Source organism: Carassius gibelio, chromosome A5 (assembly GCF_023724105.1).
Source record: "Carassius gibelio isolate Cgi1373 ecotype wild population from Czech Republic chromosome A5, carGib1.2-hapl.c, whole genome shotgun sequence".
Lineage (NCBI taxonomy): Eukaryota > Metazoa > Chordata > Actinopteri > Cypriniformes > Cyprinidae > Carassius > Carassius gibelio.
Genome location: NC_068375.1, coordinates 6369431 through 6393321, shown reverse-complemented (window position 1 = coordinate 6393321; position 23891 = coordinate 6369431). Strand labels below are relative to the sequence as shown.

The window sequence follows — 23891 nt, the reverse complement described above, 5'->3', positions numbered from 1 at the left end:
TAGCTTACCTCATACACGCACGAGAGATAACTTCCGGGGCTTTCCGCGCTTGCGCAGACTAAGCCAGAGCACGCGCAAACATCACACGACAACAGGAAGCACGTGCTCCCTCAGAGCAGTTGGATGTGGTTGTGTACAAGAGGTAAAAACAATAAAAATTATCTTCGTTTTCTTACACAAACCGCTCGTTTCGTGTCTTAGGTCATCAATGTATGATGGGGAATTGTTTAATGTGTAATTGTTGTTTAATTGTTTAATGTGCATGCTCTTTGAGGTGGTGACCATAGACCTCCATTATATGAGTCACAGACAAGAACGGTTTGACCTAAAAATATAAAAATGGGAACTACTGCGGAAACAAAGACACCTACATCTTGGATGCCCTTGAGCTAAGCTAAAACGTATCAAAATATAATTTGAAAGTGAACCATTCCTTTAAGTCTCTGGGTTATATTTGTAGCAATAGCCAAAAATACACTGTTTGGGTCAAAATGCTAAATTTTTATTTTATGCCAATAATCATGTTATTGATGTGATATGATATTTGTGCAGTGCACTTCAGAGTCTTCTTGAAGCAGTCAAACACAAGTTTTAAAATGCATTTTTAGCAATCTTGCACGCAGTTCTTTCTGAAAGTGTTCTTGTTCTTCCAGACCTCAGCTTGACCTCCACCATTCCTGTTTACTGCCATTTCTTAATTACATTACGAACTGAGGAAATTACTGCTTAGAGGAACCCGTGGCTTTTGATTGTTGGAACTTTTGAGAAGGCAGAGTGTTTATAAAACTGAAATTTGCATCAGCTGGCCTTTTCTAACAATGATTGTGATCAAGCTTTAGATCTAACAAGCTAATGTCTGAGACCTTGGTAAAGGTTATCTGATAGCTCAAGTCTTCTGCATGAGGCACAATTCGTTTTTATTAATTAATTTATTTTACTCTGACACTGTATTATTTAAAAACAATGCACTACTCTTTCTTCAAGATTCAAAATGCAAGATTTTTATTCGTGACATACAAAATTATATATAGCATATATAACCAGCAGTGAAATGTGAGTCAGGTCCGCTCCATGGACAGTGCAATTATTAAAGAAAACAACACAGATGAAAATATACATAAATAAAGCTATGTTAGAACGAAATAAAAGTAAACAATAAAAATATAAGAATAAAATATAAAAAATGTATATTGTAGAATTAAATATAGCACGCAAAATAATGTGCATGAATGTAAACTGTAGTCTTAAATATTAAGATGTACAGGGATGTACAATGTGCATATATGCATTTTACTGTAGTCTTAAATATTAAGATACCCAGGAATGTACAAGAAGCAAATGTGCAAAACAGGGCGACACTGTCAGTGTGTCTATGTGAGGTAGTGAGTAAAAAGATAAAGTGAACATTAAGTGGAGGCATGAGGATGTTAAGAAGCTGGTTTAGAGTTTAAGAGCCTGATGGCCTGGGGGAAGAAACTCCTCCTGAGTCTCTCAGTTTTTGCCATCAGGCTACGGAAGCGCTTACCAGATGGCAGCAAAGTGAAAATATGATTACTGGGGTGGATGGAGTCTTTGATGATTTTTGCAGCTCTACTTCTGCAGCGTTTGAGGTAGATGTCCTGCAGAGAGGGGAGAGCAGACCCTGAAATGCGCTCAGCTAAGCGCACAACTCTCTGCAGGGCTTTGCAGTCTTGACTGGAGCTGTTCCCATACCACACTGAGATACACTGAGTCAATACACTTTCTATAGCCCCAGAATAGAAAGTTTTCAGGATTGCTGGTGAGACCCTGAATTTCCTCAGCTGTCACAGATGGTACAGTCTTTGCCTGGCTTTATTGACCTGTGTTTGAATGTGAGTAGTCCAAGTGAGGTCCTCCGAGATGTTTACACCAAGGTACTTGAAGCTGCTCACCCTCTCCACAGAGGTCCCGCTGATCATAAGAGGAGTATAGGGCTGCTGCTGTCTCTACCTGAAGTCCACAATCAGTTCTTAAGAAGTTGAAAAGACCGATTCATCTTTATAGATCTATATATCTGTTGGACAGTGGTTCATAATCTACTCACTTAACTATTCATAATAATAAATAGATAAATGAACAAATAAATAAACCAGGGATGCACAAATTTCGCATGCCACTGTATCTGTGCAGGTGTTTTTTTTTTTTTTCATGCATTCTCCGGCAGTTTAGAGTGATTATACTGTGACATTTATGTAAAATGTCATATTGTGTGAATCTCTTTTATTGCAATGTTTTACTATAAAGTCAATAGTACATGAAAATTATTTTACAATTGAGAGGTAAAGAGAGGGGAAAAAAAAGATCAATCATCTATAACTCAGCTCTCCAGCTCTTGGCATCAGAGCTTACAGAAATGGCTCCTTTGGGAGTCTTGGTTTTCTGCTTCCCACATTCAAGGTCCTAAGATTAGTTGCTTTATTGTGATGCCACAGTTAACCTTTCTGACCCCTTGAGATTATGGGTGGGTTCTGATAACTGTATACCCATGTGACCTCTAAGTTCTGGAGTTTGTTAAATTTAAGACAACTCAGTTATGCCCAGTCAAGTTATTAATGCTATTAATCCTCTTAAACTCCACATATGTTTCCATTCCTTCCATTTTTGGTTGTTACACCCATATTTTTTTTCCCAATCAACAGTCAAAAGCCTACTGTTTATTATTATTATTATTATTATTATTATTTTGCTTTTGTTTTTGTTCAAATAATCTGTTGCACTTGGATGTACAACACAATAAAGAAGAAGAAGAAGAAGAAGAAGAGGAAGAGGAAGAAAAATAACTGTAAATCCTTCAGTTTCATTCCGACATTAGATTTTGCATGAACCCAGGTCTAGTTTCAAACACGCTACAAAAAAAGTGTTGTACAAATATACAAAATATGACCTTACAATTTAAATAAAATAAAAAAGAAGAAGAAGACAAAAGAAAGACAGCAATATTTCTTATAGTTGTGCCAGTGTCACAAGAGATTGTTGAAACAATGCTTTTGCACAAGATGGCCTAATTTTCAGAGGTGTGACTAATCCTGAGGGAGCTCAGATGCGATACAAAACATGATATACAGAAGGGGAAATATTTGTCTAACAAAGAGAGCCAAGAAAAGCTGTTTATTGTCCAGTCGCAACATGAGAGTTCTATGCCTTGAACGGCCACAGCCAGACCATGGGTCAATATGTGACCTACACACAATGGCTAATTCTTTTACATACAAAGTTGTCTCAACCCTTCAGACTGACAGCCCCCTCCCCTCCCCCTGTTTTCCCCTCAGTCCATTCCTCCTATTATATCCCTCTGAGGACAGGAAGTGTAATGTGACTCCACGGTCTGAGCCCCTTGTTTTAATCTGGGCATGGCTGGAGGCCAAGTGAGTCTATCACATTCACACACAGTCTCACACACTCGCTGTGGAGGATTACAGCGACCAGGGTCTCTCACACACACAGTGTAGAGCTATGGCCTGTACCAGGCGGTGAGGATTAACTTGTCTTGGTTTAGCTACTTGTGGAACTGGAATTCTGCATTGTTTCCTTGCTGGATGATGCCGACTGTTGGTCTCTCCACAGCTGAGCGCCGGCTCCGAATGCAGCTGTGAAGAGGGTCCTGACGGGACCAAGAAGAAGAAATCCAAAAACCTGTAAGTCCCATTCCCAATTTCTCATGTTTGTCACTAATGTTGGAGAGCGTTAGCAGTCTCCACAAGTTTCTTATTTTGTCATCTAATGTGATGTTTTGAAATAGCTAAGGATTCTCAGAAAAATCTAATAGTTGTTCTTCAGTTCTTCCTTAGTTCTTTCAGCCTAGTTCAGTTTCCACTAGTTTTGTGACGCAACAATGGCAAATGCAAGGCTAGACCCTGAAATGATTTCTCTTTTTAAAGAGGTCTCATTTGTTAACATTTAATGTTGTCTAATTTAGTCAATTCAGTAACTTACAATAAGCAATACATTTGTTACAATATCTTTGGTAATGTTACTAAATAAAAAGCAGCTGTTCATTTAAGTTCATGTTAGCCGAGGTCAGTTAAATAATATTAACAGATACATTTTTTTTCTTTTTCAAAGTTGCAAATAAAAGAAAATTGAATTTCAGTCTTTCTACTTCAGTATTTTACCTTTCATTTAATGTTGCTTCATTGTTTTTGAGGCTGAATCAGTATTGATCTTTCATAGACTCAAGACAATAACACCACATCATGAAATCAGAATGATTATAGTCAGGATTTAGAATGGCTAGGGGTTTGAATTGGAAATGAATGAATGAAGGGCACGCTATCTTTTACCTAATTTGGCTAATTTTAAGGTAGAATTGCATGCATCCTTCAAATATAGTTTAAAAATGAACACTCTATTTGTGTGTGCTCTGTATTGTGTTACTAGTTTAGAAACATGCTGTTAAACTCTATTTTTGAGTTGATTCACATTCTTAGTTCCATGTTGGTTATGTTGGTTATGAGCTTGTGTGTGTGTGTGTGTGTGTATGCGTGTGTGTGTGTGTGTGTGTGTGTGTGTCCCATCCTGAGTGATACTATGTTAAACTTATCAAACAGTTAATCTGAGCCTTTGTATCACGAGGTGTGAATCGTGCTGAAGTGTCTCTTGGATTATATTAAAGGGGTCATATGATGTGATTTCAAGTGTTCCTTTCTCTTTGGCGTGTTACAAGATGATTGATAGATAAGATCCCTGAAGTTGCAAAGACTAAAGTCTCAAATCCAAAGAGATATTCTTTATCAAAGTTAAGACTGCAACGACCCTTAAACGGCTTGTTCAAACATGCCCCCACATGTCTACGTCACTATGTGGAAATATTTGTGTAATGCCGCCCAAATGTTCACGCAAAGAAGGAAGGAGTGGTTTCAGTAACCTTGCTGCAGTTAGTGTTGAAGCAGCTGTGTCAGGGTGTGAGTGTGTGGCGTGCCTGAGAGAGAGAGAGAGCAAGAGAGAGAATGTGTTATGATATGGTGAATCTCATAGATAGATATTTAAAAATGTATCATGTCATATACAGACATAATTTTTTGAATTAATTATTTCCAAAAGCCTTTAACTTTAACATCAGACTTCAGCAGGGGAGGGACCCGAGCCTTTTTTGCTTTAATACAGTATATTGTAAAAAGTAATTATTTGCTGTGATCAAAGCTGAATTTTCAGCAATGTTGAAAACGGTTGTGCTGCTTATGTTTTGTTTTTTTGTTTTTTTCAGGTTTCTTTGATAAGTAGAAAGTAAACATTTATTAGAAAATTCCTTACTGTTACTTTTGATGAATTGAATTTCTAAATAGAAGTATATGTATATATATATATATATATATATATATATATATATATATATATATATATATATATATTCAAAATAACAAATAAAAAATGTTACTTAACCCAGATTTTTGTACATACAAAAGCAAATACAGTTAAAGAATACATACATACATACATATATATATATATATATATATATTTTTTTTTTTTTTTTTTTTGTCATTAACATGAATCATCTTGAATTTAGAATTTGCTGAAATGTGTCTATAAATGTATTTCTTTTTAACAGTGTTTTTCACTTAGAATTGAATTTAAACAGACACAAAGAGAAGTGTTTAGAGCATTGACACCATTTTATTAGCCGTGCAGATCTTGATCTGTGGTGAAATGATCTGGCATCTTTACTAGCCGCTGCTTTCCCAGATCCGTTAGACTAGAGGGATTAAAACGTAATATTCCACTGACTTGTTTAGAATATCTCTACTCTCTCTCAAAATGTTGTAATGGTTGAATCTTGGACATAAACTAACTGGCCATATTATTTAAATCAGAAGGACATTAGATCTCAGTGCAAGTAATTCATGTTGTGGGAGAGGGTTATTTTACACACACACACACACACACACACACACTATTAGTTAGCAGCTGTTCCAGTTCTGTTGTTTCAGCTGCATTAAGTCACAGTAACACTAGACTTTGCACTGAATTCACTTCCATTCATACACATGTGAAAGTGGGAGATTGGAAACACAAACTCAATGTGAAGAAGTTTCATCTTCCACTGCGTATCGGAGTTCACCTGTAAAATAAGCTGTGTCCCGACAGAGGATGTAAAAATCACAGATTAACCAGTTAACCAAATTCATAGAAAACAAACTCAAAAGCATAGTCTGCAGTGTAGTAATAAACCCCGATTTGTATTCAATTATCCTTTCTTTTACGTAATGTCAGTTTGCAAATAGCTGGTTGGCAAATGTTATTTACACTAACTCCACCAACTACTGGGAAGTCGTGGCCTAATGGTTAGAGGGTTGGACTCCCAATCGAAGGGTTGTGAGTTCTAGTCTCGGGCTGGACGGAATTGTGGGTGGGGGGAGTGCATGTACAGTTCTCTCTCCACCTTCAATACCATGACTTAGGTGCCCTTGAGCAAGGCATCGAACCCCCAACTGCTCCCTGGGCGCCGCAGCATAAATGGCTGCCCACTGCTCCGGGTGTGTGCTCACAGTGTGTGTGTGTGTGTTCACTGCTCTGTGTGTGTGCATTTCGGATGGGTTAAATGCAGAGCACAAATTCTGAGCATGGGTCACCATACTTGGCTGAATGTCACTTCACTTTTTTTTTTTTTCACTTTTATTGTTTGATTGATCCAGACAGCATTACAAAAGAAACCAACTTGGCAATTGGGACAGTAACAGAGACTAGCAACAATGGATCTAGCTTTTGACAGTCGACCGACTTGAATTTGCCTTAATCTGATGCAATGCTTCTCCCTTTTCCTATCACATATCAGTTCAGAGAGGCGTTTATTTAAAATATTTTGTTGCCACTGTTGTTCCTTTCCTGGACTCTTTAGATACACAACAAAATGGCCTATGTGAGTCCACACACACACACACACACACACACACGTTTGTTTTTGTGAAAAGTGGGTTCATCCCATAGGTGTAATGGTTTTTATACTGTACAAACTGTATATTCTATGGCCCTACACCAACCCTACACCTAACCCTAACCCTCACAGGAAACTTTGTGCATTTTTACTTTCTCAAAAAATCTCATTCTGTATGATTTATAAGCGTTTTGAAAAATGGGGACATGGGTTATGTCCTCATAAGTCACCCTCTCCTTGTAATACCTGTGTCATACCCATGTCATTATACAGAGTTGTGTCCTGATATGATATAAAAACAAGAGCACATACACACACACACACACACACACACACTTTCATTTTTCTACAGGACTCAGTGAATGCCCACAATGCAGCATATGCAATTACAGACATGCTGTTATAGTGAGCGTGGAATGTGGGCAGCACTCTGTTGTGAAATGTATGTGAAAGTGAGCCTCATTTGGAGGAATGACATCACTAGGGTTGAATTTACATCTTTTACAGTTTGTATGACATCTCAGCAACCGTTGCGATTCTACAGTGACTTATAATATCATAAATATGTTTTTACAGTCACTTCCTGCTGTAATGTTTGTGAAATCCAGCATTCAGTTGCTCATGTGAAGCAGGATAGACAGTGTATTTACCTACGGAATATGGGGGAAGCTGGTATCATCTTCCAAGCTTAGCAGACCCTTTGCAAATATGAGTTCACTAGTGGTCTCATTTTATTAGCTGTATATCTCTAACATTTTTAATGAAAGATCAGGTCAAGGTCTCGCTGAGCAGCTAATATCTGTGGCATATGCAGGGAAATATGAAAGTGCTGACACTCAATTTAGTAATGCACTCAGATCACTCAAATTGCTTGTGGTCACTAAAGAGTAGAAAGATGTGCTCTGAAAGGATGGAGCACACAGACAAATGTATTCAGTTCATTTTTAGCCATGCAACATTTTGGAGAAATATGAATATGCGGATTCGTTTAACATGCACTAACCTGCACACAAATCCAACTGAATTACAGAAACAAATGTACACTTTTTGTTCTACTTAAAACTTTTGTCCTGTAAATCCTTTATATTTGAACACAGAGATGCTGTAGTGCTTCTACCGTCAGAATGGAGTAATGCATGTAAATAAATAAACAAACTTCATTCAACTTCTTTTCATTTATTTTATAAATAAATAAGTGAATAAAATACAAAGGTGTTACAACTCACCGCATTTTACAACAATCTCGCTCTCCCCTGTTTGTTTCAAGTTACAAAAAAGGACACACTTGAGAACGCAGTGGTGTGTGAAATTGATCTTAAGTTGCTAGAAGCGTTTTCAAGTTTGATCTAAAGATCAGAGATCAGTTCACATGATAGCAGCTGCACCTGGTTTGGCTCTAACAGCAGACTAGACACGGAAAGCAGACACTGGTGCTCATCTGAGATCAGTATTACTGCAGACCTCTGGTGAAAGAGAGTCTGCATGTTCAACTGATCTGAAAACAGCTGAGCTGTGGCTCACCCAAGGGTCCAGGACACAGCTGCTTTCACGTTACAGGATGCATCTGCAGACCTTCACTGTCAACATCAGCTTTCGAGCACGGTTCCCAGGTGTGGTGTCTGAAGTGCCTGTCACCTCATTACCACATTATGAGCATTTCCATTCAAAGACAAATTCAACAGAGATGAAATTAATGGGCATCTGGTGAAAGCTACTCAGTGTGATCGTGAATAGTCTCAATGATCCATAACATGCACTCTAATGCCATGTACACTACTTATATATATAACACCTTTATTTGAAAGAGAGAGAGACAGATGTGATACCACGTTTATTTGAAATGAACTAGTGAGAGCAAACAAAGAAATAAATAAATACAAAATGGCGATCACTCAACACCACCTAAAACGTTCACTTGAACATTGAAATCAATTTAACAGAAACAATTAATATTCATAGAAAAGCTGTCAACTAGATGTAGACGGACAGACTGTATGTGGAAGAGTGAGTGTGCTGTAAACACACTGACACACAGTACAGCAGTCTGGGGTAGTGGAGATCTGGACTGTGATTGGCTCACACTAGTTCTTCCTCCATGAGATCTTGTGCTATATAAAGACACAGAAGCTGTGTGCGGTTGGAGGAATGTGATGGTCCCAGCACCTTGCTTTTGCACTCCTCACACACATTACACACAATGGTGGATTTCTCTGAGAGGTACCTTGAAAGGTAGGGACCAAACGCTCCTATAAGTGTCTCCTCTGGCGCTCGGAGAGTTCTCTCAGTAATGAGATGAGGGAAGGAGGGAGGTCAGAAATACTTTAGAAGAGGGAGAAGATGAGGGTGACTGGAGTTGACGTCTCCTGTGGTTTGTCTGACAGGGCGTTTGGGAGGGCTTCACGTGATGTTTCAGCTTCTCTTTCTTTTGATATTTGGAGGTTCTGCTTTGGACTGTTTATGTTGAAACTTATTTACATGAAAGTGTCTTTACCATTTTGTCTTGGTTTAAATCTGACGGTAAACTTGAATGTTTTCTTTCCTTATGTTCTATCTATCTATCTATCTATCTATCTATCTATCTATCTATCTATCTATCTATCTATCTATCTGTCTATCTGTCTATCTATCTATCTATCTATCTATCTATCTATCTATCTATCTATCTATCTATGCACACAAAATATAGTTCACTTCATTTTAATGAGAAAATCATGAAAATGACATTAATACACTATTACAATGGTAAAATATTTATGCATAATTTATACATATTTATACCGACTTTATTGAATATTTTTGTATCACTTAAGTAATAAAAACTCATTTTTAATTAATATTATCATAGATAATAATGAAAGATATCAGTAATATGTTTGTTGTGTGTGTGTGTTAAAGTGATTTTTTTATGAGAGTGACAAAACATAATAATACATAAAATAAATAAATAACATGGAGTTTCAAGAAAACTTTTGTGACTTAATGTGATAAAATTCCATATGACTATAGTCCAACATTTCTTAGTTTTTAGTTGTGAAGTCTGTGAAATGGTCTTCAATAATGCACTGAGCAAAAGGTGACATTAAAGTGACATTTACAAACCAGGTAACGAGCGCAGATGTACAAAAACACATTGCTTGAACAAATACATCATTCATAGCTTAACCAGTGTTTTGGTGCAGAATCCAGAAACAGGACTCCTGTTGGATGGACATCTGTTTTAAACTGAAGTCTTACTGCGAGTCATCACAATAGCTGTCACATCCGAAATGTCTTTCCCAGGGCAAGTGTCCTGGTTTCACGGCCTGGAATAGTGCTGAGCTCTATTATGGGCAATAATATGAGCCGGGCAGAAAGGGAATTGGCAAAGCCTGGAGATAATTGTGGCTTGCAGCCATCTCCTCTCCTCCTCTATCTCTGGCTAACCCTGCAGGGCTGGCCGTGGGGAAATGTCTGTCGACAGGCCCAGAGGAGCATCCTAATTTGATCAATTCCAGTGAGGGCGTGTCCTTCCTGCTGAGAGATTACAGGAGGCACGGGAGCAGCTGCTTCTGCTTGATAATTAGCCCTAAATGAGGGGTCACGATCTCTCAAGAATGATAGACGCTTGTCTGCTGCCTCGCTCAAGCAATGCAGTCAGCTTTAGGCCGCATTTACACTGCATGGTTCAAGTGGACCAATTTAGATTTTCTCCTCCTGTGTGGGACAGATCAGAAATGGCCAATGAAGATGTAGGGAAAAAGCACATGGATTCCGTGGATTTTTTCCCGATCAGTTTCAGGGCTCATCATATGTGGAAATAAATCTGATAAGAATCGCATGTGTGCCTGCCGTGATAGCAGACAGATCAGATATTCCCCTTAATGTGAGTTGCATGTTTTTGAAAGTAACGAATGAAAGATACCTAGTTGATTAGAGGAGTATTCATTTTGTTAGTTTGTGTGAAATAAGAGGCGATCTGGCACTGAAATGTGTTGCTTTTGAAATCATTGCCGCTGTTATCAGTGAGAGCAACTTGTGCAAAGACAAGTGCTTCAGTCTATTCCTGACTGTTTTGGAGACTCTCTGTTTGTTTGAAATCACAAAATAAAATGCATGCAAAAACATGCCTCTGCTCTTGTTATACTATCACTGATGAACACATTTGGTTTTAATGAGAAAAAAAAAATATACAAGGACAGATTAGGACACAGAACCGCTAAATGCTAACCATTAACCGCTAGATGGTTATAGTGGATCTGTGTATATAATCACTGTCGTGAAGAATCGGTACTAATTCGTTATTTTGATACAAGGATGAAACTTGATTAAAATGTTTCTATGAGTTTTGTCAATAAATTAAACTCATTGCATTTATATTTTGGATTCATCTGCTTTTCTATACATAGTATGATTTACAAAGTGTGTGCAGTTTGGACTTTAATATTACTGTCTAATACATTAGCCCTGTTAAGCGTTCTTCAAGTTAAGGCTGTGTAGTGTAAATGCAGAGAAGTTGTAAGTGGCTCATGAAAAAAATAAAAAAATAAAAATAAAATACCTTTCAGATATAGTCAACCACATTTGCAGTGTAAATGCAGGCTTAATACATCAGCTTCTGACAAAACTGGACATGCAAACAATCATGTACTATGCCATATGGTGTCTGAAAAGTTTTAATTAAAGAGCTTAGCAGTTCAGATGTTTAAGCTTGTAAATAAGAAGGGGAGACCAACATCATCCAGTCTAAACATTTAAGTTGTAAGTGTATATATATATATATATATATATAAATGATTTGTGATCATGTTAATAGATGTTAAATTCTAATGTTAAATAACGTCCGAATCAGCAGATTTTATAGTTTAATTTCTCTTAAAACCTTTACCTAATTCTTTCAAGTCCGAGTTATGACCTTGACATTAATTTAATAGTTCTGATCTTATACTTTGTCAACCGTCGACTCCGGGAATTTTATTTATTTATTTATTTATTTATTTGTAGCTGAAAAAGTACAGCATCATACTAATGGCAATGGGTTCGATTTCCTGATATATGAAATTATAAAACTGAATGCACTTTGGCTAAAAGCATAGCCAAATATGAAATGGTGTTCTTCATAGGAACAGATTTGTAGAACTGTAGCATCACAACACTTGCTCAGCCAAGGATCCTCTACCGTAAATGGGTGCCGTCAGTTCAAGCATCTGATAAAAACATCACAATAATCCACAATTAATCCACTCCAGTCCATCAGTTGACATCTTGTGAAACAAAAAGCTGCATGTTTGTAAGAAATAAATGCATCATTAATGCATTTTAATTCCAAACTGAATTCTATATCCATAATATTGCATTCTCCAGTCAAAGAGTAATCTTGTCTGAATCAGGAGAGAAATATGCACTGATCAAGCACCATTTGCTAGTCAAAAAAAACAAATGTGGGTGGATTTTGATGTTAGATTACAACAGAAGATGGACTAGGGATTTTGGCTGGAAAGGTGAAGTTGAGTAAATATTCACATCACTTTCATAATTGTGTGAACTATTCCTTTAAACGAAACAACACTGAGATCACTATTTAGTCTCTAGGGCTACGAAACAGCAATAAAACAGGCATGCAGTGCATCTTATTTTCCTCTGGTGAAGCTCATCTTACCCTGCACTCTCTACTTACACTGCATTTTTTGGGAAGTACTGTAACAGCACTAAATGTGTCCTTGAGTATTTTTTCAGTCCACTTTCTTCCTCTTTTTATAGCTCAACTAATACTCTGTGACACATTTCAACTGGTGTGGCTTTCTTCTCGTGCAGAAGGGCAGGCGGACTGATGCCACATGGCCATTACTAATGCTGTTGCAAAGCAGTGTGGAATCTCAACACTGTGGCACTGAACGGCCAGAGGGGGTTTCCTTGGCCACGCACGCACACACACATGCACACACATACACACACACACACACACACACACACACACGCACGCACGCACGCACGCACACACACACTTGAATGTTCACTGAATGCCAATAGACACTAAATATGATCTTATCACTACATAGATATCCTGTGGCACCCTTCTCTACATGACACTTTTTTCATATTTTTTACTTTTTTCTTATCTCTGTTTTTCTTATCTCATGAAGAACATGTGCTGTGTTGATGGTTGTTTCAAGCATTTTGGAGAAGTTGCTAACTAGCAAGTAGCTTCTGTCTATGTGAGATCAGATCTTTGTTTGGGTCATACTTCATCTTGTTGGTCACATTGTTCCAAATATATATATATATATATATATATATATATATATATATATATATATATATATATATATATATATATATATATACATACATACACAGATTATTACAATATTACCTAAAGGAATGTTTGAGAATAGTGTGTGCACGCAAATTTAAACAGTATGTTAAATATTATACATTTTACTTATGGTTGACATTTATATAATAGTTTTGGTATAGTTATTTATCTTAAAATCCTTTATATTTAAGAGTCTGGAGGTGATTTCAAGTGTATTCCTGTAGTGTTTTTGTAGGTGGTTAAACTGGTGGTGTCACAGCTCTCTCCCATTCATCGTGTTAATAATGATCATATCCAGTAGGTGGAAGCATTGCATTTAATATCACTCTGGGAGCCTTACAAAACCTGTGTTTTTCTATGTGTTGAATGAGGACAAACTCAGCCTTATGTCACTGTGTACATTAGCTATAGTCCCAAAGCACTGTTCTTAGGTCTGTTTTTCTGTTGTTTGCATTTGTCTGTTTTCGCCAAAGCTACTCAGCTCAAAGTGAAACCTGAACTGGATCATAAAGTGTTTCATTACAATATTTTCCAGGTCCCATAAACTGACCAGAATCTTTCCTCTTGTGCGTATGATCCAACACCCTCCTCCTCAGACCTTCTCATTTTAAGCCAGATCTCCCACTGGAAGTTAAAAATAAATCAGTCTGACACATTTCTATTGGCCAACTTTCCTTTATTCCTTGTAAAAGCACTATTTCTGTACCAAAAAAGCGCTTTGGAATTAAATTTCTTGTGATTTATTTGTTTCCTCTGCTCCGTTATCTTTTGCAAGTGGGCAAAGTTTGACATACAAACTTAAATGCAATCAACCAGAATCCATCCATAATAGGCATTTTCAATGATTTAAGAGCTGTTTGAAATCTAAGTCATGTGTGTAAGTTAGTTTATCTCTGATGATTTCAGCATTGTAAGATGTTATCTAAGCAGACTGACTTTACATGTTTCAATTTACGTCTCACAATAATCCACAATAAGAAATGTTTACGTGTTAACGTCAGAGAGCTTAATATAAAACAGATTTGACTTGACGATTTTAGATTGTTTCAATTGTTTAGAAATCTCAAATCTTACACCAGAATGAAGTTCTCACGATACTGGATTCTCTTTGTTGTTGTACTACAGCATTCATGTGCGCACATTTATTCTCCCCAGTTAACTAAATCTAAAGCTTTCCTTTGGCACCATCCTCAAATGTTAACACCAGTTATAAATATTGTTTACTACAACTTTATTGTAGTTAATAAACTAAAATTGAAAGATGTGTGCACCCATTATGTTATAGGCGCTATAGTTTTTCAAGCAGTTGATTGCTCATAGCTTTCAAAATAGCGTTGTCGCCTTATTTCTGAAGCATCTGGCGTGAGGAACTTCCTCTCAGTTTTAGACACACCACAGCTGACTAATGTTTTTCCCAGCTTGCAAAGCAGACTGGATTCTCAGATACTAACATCCTTCTCTTTGGGACATAGGGGGTACTTTAAACAAACTATTTTAATTCTGTATTCTTGATGTATGAACCTTTCACTCAGAACTCGGGCTGTAATTTTCCCTGGAAAGAGAGGAGTCTGGTGTTGTATTTTGGTCACCAGATAGATCCGCTTAAAGAGGGGGAATTTTTAGCAGCTCCGGCCTACAGGACGACATAATATGTCATAAATAGTTGCAGACTTCCTTTTTCCTGTTGAGGCTTGTCTACGCATTCCGTCATCATAGATAGAGGACTGAAACTTCTTTGGTCAGATTATTAACTGGCACTTGTTACAGAATTTGACTTATTTCTGCTGTTGCACGGCAAAGGCTGTTGCTGTGTTCCCACTCTTAATACAAATTGCTGTATAATCAGTTATTACTTTCATAAATACTGTATTATTGCTATGTATATGCTGTACTGTTTAAAATAATTAGATTGATCAAAAGTGACAGCAAAATCATTTACATTGCTACAAAATTACTCTATTTCAAATAAATTCTGAATTTGTTTTCAAATGAAATCTTTTGAACTTTGTTCAATCAAAGAATCCTGAAAAACTGTATCATGGTTTCCAGAAAAAAAAAAAAAGAAGCTGCTCAACTGTTTTCAGCATCGATAATAATATTCAGAAATGTGTCTTGTGCAACAAATCAGCCCATCTGAAGGATTTCTGAAGGATCATGTGACACTGGAGACTAGAGTAATGATGCTGAAAATACAGCTTTGATCACAGAATTAAATTACATTTGACAGTATATCCAAATTGAACATTGTTATTTTAAATTATAAAACTGTTTTAGAATTTTACTGATTTTAATCTATTTCTGATCAAATAAAGGCAGCTTTGAATGGAGTGTATGTACAGATATAACAGATGTTAACACAAGCTGCCTGATAAATCCATTAATAAACGGTGACAAATCACAAAATGAATAGTTCTGACATTAAATTCTGGTGTTTTTATACAATAGACGATATACATTGTCTCAGTGTGACAAAAAAACAGCTATGCCGATGTGCTATATTAAGTGACAGAAGATTTGTTTATTCTGATTATTACTAGTCATTTATAAATTATATTTTGTTTCTAGCATCTTGTAAAAGGCATTTGAACTGTAGAAACGTCATGTTTTGTCTAACAACACCTCATGCCTATTCTCCAGTCATGGACCGCAGGAACACTCGGTGTGTGCTTTATGTGGGAACTGTGGCCTTGGGAGAGCCAAAAATGGTATTCAGCTTCTTTTTTTGGTACTGTCATCAGCGTGTGCCTGTGTTACGAGAGGCCAAATGGAGCTGATGAGGTCAGAGAATCTGTAAAGCCACAGTGGAAATCAGTGGGCAGAAACTGTGCGAAGCCTGTTCCTCTGGAAGAGGTACGTGAGGTCAGGGAGAGGGAGGACGGGCATCTCCAGAGACGTGGATCCAGGGGTGAACAGTCAAGTTTTTGGAGATTTGGAGATGCAGCTGCACTCTACAGCGGTCCCCGGGGCCCATTGGCCCTAGGTTAAGGCCTCTGAGACTTCCCGTGGCACCTGAACAGTGGAGCGATGGTTGTAGAGAGTGGCACAACCCTCCCTTCACTCATCCTCTCGCTCAGACGCAAGACTGGCGAGAAGGAAGAGAGATCGACGAGAGGCAGAAAGAGTTTCTCAAAACGGCTCCGAGAACTTCAGACGTCCTCTTAACTTGGATAACTGCGAATTGAGGAAAGCATGTACGGCGGACAAACTTTTTACGGGTTACTGCATTGATGATCTGAGTCGGATTTATGGGGTTGTTTTCCATGACTGCGATTGATTTGTTGGTTCGTTTATGACCTACAGAACTCAGCTCTTTCCCTTTTGTGCAGGGCCAAAGACATGAAGAACCGACTCGCTTTCCTGAGAAGGAGGAATGAGTCTCCCGGAAGCACCCCAGTCGGCAAGCCCGACAAATCCATGTCCAAGTCTGTCAAGTGAGTGTGTGTGTGTGTGTGTGTTTGTGATGTCCTTTTGGTTCCTGGGTAATGATCCAGCTGGTGGCTCTCTGCTCATGTGTGTGGGATGAAAGAGACAGAAACACTGAGTAAGCTCTTAAAACATGTCTTTTAGATGTACAGTATACTTTTTTTTTTTTTTTTTTGAAAATATAAATGATCTAAAGTTGAGCATTTTCAATGTATTTATAACCTTTTGATTTGGTGTTTTGCCCTAAATAAATGATTTCTTTTGGGAGAGTTACACATCTGTACTGCAGTAGTAATGTATAGACAGATCGGTGGTTATAGATATTGCATATTCAACAGATAGATGATTCATCACCACATTGTCACAGGATTACTACTAAAAATAAAATTGTAACAAAAACACAACAAATATTAACTCAAATAAATTAAAACATAAAATAAACTTATTTTATTCCAGTTTGTTGCCAATAAATAAAAAGTAAATAATATATGAATAATTAATAAAACTGTATAGCCATTAAAATTCTAAAACTTCAACACACACATAGATAATAATAATAATAATAATAATAATAATAATAATGACAGTCAAATAGAATTCAGATAATGGTTCAGATAATCACATTTGGTGGTTAGAATGACTTAAAAAATGTCTAATGTAGAGGATGCCATGCACCAAAGGGCTAAATTATGATTAGAAATGTGCTGCAAAAAAAAACATTTATACTGCGGAGATGGTCTGAGTGAGTGACACTGCTAGCATTAGTATTTCAAGTTTGTTCAGCTATACATGCTCTAGAACTTAAAAAAAAAAACAAAAAAAAAAAAAAACACTTGTTTCATGGTACAGATCTCAATGCTCAGAAGCTGCAAGTAGGTCAGAATAAAAAAGATCTTTGTTTGCTTGCTCTCTCTTTTGATTTATGGTTTTATTTTAAATAACGCTCCCCTGTTCCCTTATTTGGCAGTGCCAAAGTAAGTGTTAAAGCTGCAGACTGTAGGTGCTGAGTTTAGACAGACAATGAAGGCAAGAATGAGTCTTCGAGAGAAGCTGTGGGCGGAGCCTCTGACTGATTTGTAATCCTATTGGTGAAACCTGATCCCACCCCGTCCTCTCCACACTGAGAAGTATAAAAGAGAGACTTACTCAGATGCTCACACACTCAGACAGACAAACACAACTCAAGCGAGAGAAGGGCAGAGCTTCGAATGGGTCATACAATGAGAAATCTGACAGAGATGGGTCTGCTGAAAAACCGTTCTGCCTTTATTTGCAGGCCCACTCCAGAAGAGGCAATGAAGTGGGGTGAATCTTTGGACAAGCTACTCATCCATAAATGTAAGACATATTCTCTTTATATCATTTGTTTTCCCTTTGTCATGTATGTAATGAACTTGTTGTATTGGATGTGTTTGATGAACTCCATTGGCTGCTGTTAATGGCTCTCAAAGTAATCCCAGATTAATTGAATCCTGGACCCTATGGAGTCAGAGGGAGACCACAGATTAAAACCCACCATCCATATCATGGCTTTCAATCAAATTCATTTGTTTCGTGAAGTTGAAAGTGCTTGTGACGCAATTAATTCCTGAGATTTTAGGCAGGAGATGTCTTTTTCTGCAGTGATTGTTTCCCTAATATGAAAGGCTGAGAGCATCCACATGCTGTTATCAGCAGGCTCTTATGAGAACGGAAAGGTGATTGCGTGCTTTGGGACGGGGCCACACTTCCTTCTATTTTAATACTGGGCGCCTTTAGAGTGGAAAGGAAATCTAAAAAATGTCCGTGTGTAATGCTACTGAATACGTAAATCAACGTGATGCATATGCTGCAAAACAATCATGCTTAAAAAATAAAATAAAAAAATTATATATATATATATATATATATATATATATATATATATATATATATATATATATATATATATATATATATATATATATATATATATATGGAATTTAACTTTTGCATTGCATTTGCAACAATAGCAGCCTGCAGTACAAATAATGTGAGTTTAAGTTGAGTCATTGAAAGTGATTAAAATAATTCTTAATTAAAATACGAAATGCTGAAAAAAATAAAATAATATGAAAAGTCTTGGGGGAGAACAAATGAAATTGCTGTTTGGAGTTGTGTTCTCATGTTAATGCAGTAAGTAATGACTCAGACCCAGGCTCAGAGCTGCCTCTTCAGTGGAGGCTGTCGTTGCCATGGTTCTCTGTTTATCCATCTAATAACATCTCCCCTTTTCTGCCTCTTTATTTTTTCCCTCTCCCTCATCAGATGGGCTGGCGGCGTTTAGAGCTTTCTTGCGCACAGAGTTTAGTGAAGAGAATCTGGATTTCTGGCTGGCCTGCGAAGATTACAAGAAGATTAAATCACAGTCCAAGATGGCATCGAAAGCTAAGAAAATCTTTGCGGAATTCATCGCTATCCAGTCTTGTAAGGAGGTGAGTATATGGTCTCATATGTATTTCATGTTTCACTGACTGCAATCATCTGACAGTAAAAGTAATTATTTCATATTAATTGGGAGAAAAGAAAGTTGTGCACCACTTAAAAATGCCACCATTCTACAAAAAATAAACTGTTCCCAAAATAGTCAGCTTTGTGTTATAAGCCTAGAAAATTGGTCAAAGAAAAAGCCATGGAGGATATGATGTCATGCCTGACTAATGGTCTCCCTCTTGGCTGCATAACACAGCAGATATTATGAGTGCATGTTTTCATTTTTAAACTTGGAATGCAGTTTGGAAATTCAGAATCAGATGAGCAGCAGGACCTTGGAGCAGAAGTCACTCAGGCTGAGCTTTGTGTAGTTTCAATTTTCCATTTGCATTTTTAGCATAAAGTCCAGTCCAGATTTCAGCTTAATCTGACTATACTCGCTTAGACTGGAAGAGACCACCTTACCAGCATGTTAAACGACCAACCAAAGTTTGTTTATGTGCCATTTAGGAGCAGGTTTCTATAAAAAGATTAATGTTTCTCATCTAGTTTTAGATTCAGGACCCTGACTTTACATTGAACACCAAGCAGTGACCTTACACGATAATCAAATGTTGGGCAGTAATAATCAAACAAAAATGTACTAAATTACCAATGCCAGCATCAAAAGATACATAACGATTTTTTATAAAAAATAAATAGCCTGTCTATTTTGTGTGTTGATGTCCATGAATGGGTGTAAAGAAATTGTAGTAGAAACCTACTAATTTGTGTTTAAGTCTACTTGACTTGTCAGAATTTCCACAAATAGTAAACACTGAGTATGTCATAGTCAATGTAAACAAGACTTTTTTCTTTTTCCCATTTGGAAAGAAAAAACACTTGGATGCTGGATTTAGCAGTTTGCAATTTGTGCTACAGTGTACATGAAACCAAAGGGTGTCCAGTCTTTCCATCAGAGTTTAGCTACAATAGACTGCCTAGAAGTTTCTATTAATCCTGAAGACCTTGATTAATGGGTTCAGCTGTGTTTATTTAGGGATACAGCTGAACGTTGCTGGAAGGTGGCCCTTCTGGATCACGAGGTCTATAGAAAGTCCATAAATAGATGGGGAAATCCATAACCAAAACATGTGTTCTTACTAAACTGTCTGTGACCTCACTGTGACTTGAAGTAAAACAACTGTTAACATGGAAGTAATGACCTTTTGTTTGTCCTCAGGTGAATTTGGATTCCTCCACCAGGGAACACACTAAAGAGAACTTACAAAACATCAGTCGCTCTTGCTTCGACCTGGCCCAGAGAAGGATATACGGCCTTATGGAGAAAGACTCGTACCCTCGATTTCTGCGCTCAGAACTCTACGTGGACTTAGTGAATCAAAAGAAACCCATCACCACATCGACATCATCGTCCTCCTAAGATGACAGAGAGAGACTATAAAAAGTAGCATTGGAGAGGTTTCTTTCACTTCTCATTTCATTCTCATCAGCCATTCTGTGTGTTGACGTGGCGAAAAGACAAGGAGTGGAGAAATGCTCAAGGCATCGTTTACAGGTGGTGAAAGAGAAAGAAAAATGAATTGTGACCTGATCTAATGGTGCTGGACGAGTTGGGCACCACCATGCTGAATAATGCTGGTTATTCCCATTTGAATTATTTTATTTAATTGGTTTTCCAAGTGTGCTGGAGAAATTAGAGGCGATTATTTAACTCTAAGACAGCTGGGTACTGTTTACCATATTTCTCATCTTCACGGCCACCGTGAGAAGAGTCTTCTGCAACCAACCTCTCTTTGTTCTCCATTTCATGATGATTTTCCTGGACATTTCACAAATGAGTCGTCCCTAAGGGGATGGATGTCTGGATGGCACGTAGAAAATGACAATGATCATGCACTTATCGCTCAGTGGTGTTCCTGTGAACCATCATCCATGTCTGTCGACTCCATATCATATGAAGGGGTGCAAAAATGCATGCACAAAACATAATTTAAAACACAATTCATAAATAAATAACGCTCTAGAGGAATGGACTAAACTGCAGCTGAACACTGGAGCATTTCGCTCTGAACTTGAAATGGACTTGAAATTGGTCGTTGGTCTCTAAAGAGTACAAAACATGCTTAGCTGCGATATGTAAAGCCAATAAGCCATTTGTTGTAGCTCCACATTAAGAATTGAAGAGTCAGTATTCTCAGGACATTATGGCACTCAACTATGAAGCTTCCAGACTTATTTTAACCTTCTGTTTCTATGCTTAATTTTTTTTTTTTTTCTGACTTTAGGTTTAATCATGCAGTCTATATTTAATAGCGGTCATTTAGGATATTTCCCTATATTTGTTAATAAGACAACATATTTTACAAATACAGAAAAGTAGTTATTTATTTAGGGGTTTCACTGGTTGCTTTGTTCATTGCACTCAGCTGAACTTCCCTTTTCCACTTTGGACCAGGTCCACAGCTGTCCTGATGTAAGTGCAATATGTTTATTATTTTAGTTTTTTTTTTTTGACTTATCTCATGGATAAGTTTACCTTTTTTATGAAAAGACAATGGATTGAGATCTGTATTAATTTTATTGTAAGTTGCAGGTAATGTAAGAATTACATTACAGTACACAAGTTATTCTATCTGTGTTTCCCTGGCAGCAGGCAGCCAGGTTAATGGATGTATATATGATTCTTAAGAAAAAATGGCAAAAATATAAAAACACACAAGGTTTTGTGGGTGTACCATGAAGCATTGGTGTACCTATGTAAATATGTGAACCTTAAAGCGATAAAATGACATGTATTGTTATAAATCGGGGCCGAGCAGGTATGGTCGTCCTATGCCTTGGACGTACACTGCTTGTAAGTAGTTTTATGAACTGTACTTTAGCATTTTCACTGTTTACAATTCCAACGCATCTCCTAACTTAGCAAGTGCAAAAGAAATAGAGATTTAAAAAGCCAGTGTCATTGCGAAACACAAATAAAACATTAAGATGGTAAAAATATTGCCTCCTGCCTCTTTTTTATTATTATTTCTATATATTTGCATTTTGTGGCTTTTTAAAAAAAATGTATTTTGCATTTTGTTTTGCATTGCATTGCAACTTAGAAAGGGGTCAATATTAACCCCACACTCAAAATAAAGAAATACAAAATAATATTTTGCTTAAAAAATTAAGCCCATATTGTTCTTGCCATTATTTTCATGAGAATTTAGCCACATTTTCTCAAATATTCCATATATATATATATATATATATATATATATATATATATATATATATATATTTATGGTTATTTAGGGTGGGGTAAATACTTAATTGTCATGAAAACACAATGTCACAGTATATAACCCTGCTAAATGTTCTGATTTGGGGACTTTTGAAAATTTGGTGAGGAAAAAAACTAGCATTGAGACGAATAAGTAATGGGATATATGCAAAATAATAACTGTCTGTTTTTGACACTTTTTTTTTTTTTTTTGGTTTCCTTTATTACAATACATTCCTCTTCATAATATTCTTCAAAAGCTTTACTAGGATTTCCCATAATTTAGGTCTGGGGATCAAACAAATCCCAGGAGAATGTGTTGTTTTCATAGAGGAGATCTCTGTGAATGAACGTAAGGTTTGCCTCTCTTGCAGTCTCAACACTGCAAATAGCAGCAAATGAGTGACCTCTTCAGTGAGTTGCTAGGGAAATACTAGCTTCTTCTGCCAGCTGCCATTGGGAACCCATGGCCCTTGATCGCTGCAAGTGGCTCTGCTTACCCAACAAAGGCACTTTATCTGAATGAGCTTCACAATAGTCTTGGCCACCAGGCAGATCTGAATGCTCTCGCGAGCAGCTGTCTGCTCTTCAGTCAGTGAAAAAAAAAAAAAACAACAACAGAAAAACACACTGTATGATTTATTCAGATTTGGATCTACAAAATTGTGTTTCTGTTCTGAACTTGATTTCTTTGCTTTTGATTAGTGCAATTAAGGTAATGTGCTATCTATTGAAATAAAAATTGTGAGGTGAATTTGAACCAATCAAGAACTCAAAAATTTGTTTTGCTTTTGACATTGCTAAAACTCCAGTTCCCAGTATGCTTCACATGTGACGTGAATTAATGGAGAAAAATTGCTGAAATTCTGCACTATTTCAGATGTTTTTAAGCAATATGAATAAAAAAGAGACTTGATAGTTTTAGATAATGTTCAATTATTTTTGGTTACCGTTTTGGTGAAGAGTGGAGTATTTGCTTTGGCTGAGGTTTGGTTAAACAAAGCAAATTTTTTGCTACTTTTCTCAACATTTAGCATGGTAGTTGTCACGGTTTTACGCTGCCTGAAGGAATACGGAGTCGAGGATAAACGGAACAAGGCTTTTAATATATCCAACACAGGGGATATCCAACATGGAGCACAGAGGTAGACACACGTAAGTAGCAAATGTCACAAGTGAGCTGCAAGTGAGAAGACCCGACAACACAGAACTGAAGGGACACGGCTTATGAACAACAGATAATTGGGGAAACACAGGTGGATGGAATCATTAAATTAACAGGGACATGGAACACATGAGGAAGATAATGGACACACCTGGGAACAAATCACGGAAGACAGAAACTGGGTCACTGGGGCAAAAACACTAAATGAGTCCAGGTGTGTGACAGTACTCCCCCCTCCCGGTAGGTGCGTCCTCGCACCGTAGAAACAACAGAGGGAGGCGTGGGTGGGAACTTGGGAGGAGGTTCCGGTGGAGGACGGACTCCCAGGAGGGGGCCAGCAGACAGGGACCACAGAAGGAGGAGCCAGGGAGGAGACGACGGAGGGAGGAGCCAGGGAGGA

The 23891-nt window shown here is 37.4% G+C and overlaps 1 protein-coding gene across 6 annotated transcripts in view; it reads left to right on the top strand.

Moving 5' to 3' along the window:
• Positions 1-22059, top strand: part of LOC127989788 (regulator of G-protein signaling 3) — a 63829-nt gene extending 41770 nt beyond the window's left edge. For 2 of the 6 annotated variants that reach the window (XM_052591449.1, XM_052591450.1), the window contains exons 3-7: positions 3586-3656; positions 16511-16615; positions 17884-17945; positions 18894-19060; positions 20281-22059. In XM_052591449.1, coding sequence (XP_052447409.1) covers positions 3586-3656; positions 16511-16615; positions 17884-17945; positions 18894-19060; positions 20281-20481 — 606 coding nt within the window. In that variant the 3' untranslated portion in view covers positions 20482-22059. Of the gene's footprint in view, positions 1-3375; positions 3492-3585; positions 3657-9018; positions 9122-15161; positions 16376-16510; positions 16616-17883; positions 17946-18893; positions 19061-20280 lie in introns of those variants that run through there. The other 4 variants (XM_052591454.1, XM_052591452.1, XM_052591453.1 and 1 more) reach the window with 4 other exon arrangements.
• Positions 22060-23891: the final 1832 nt, after the last annotated feature.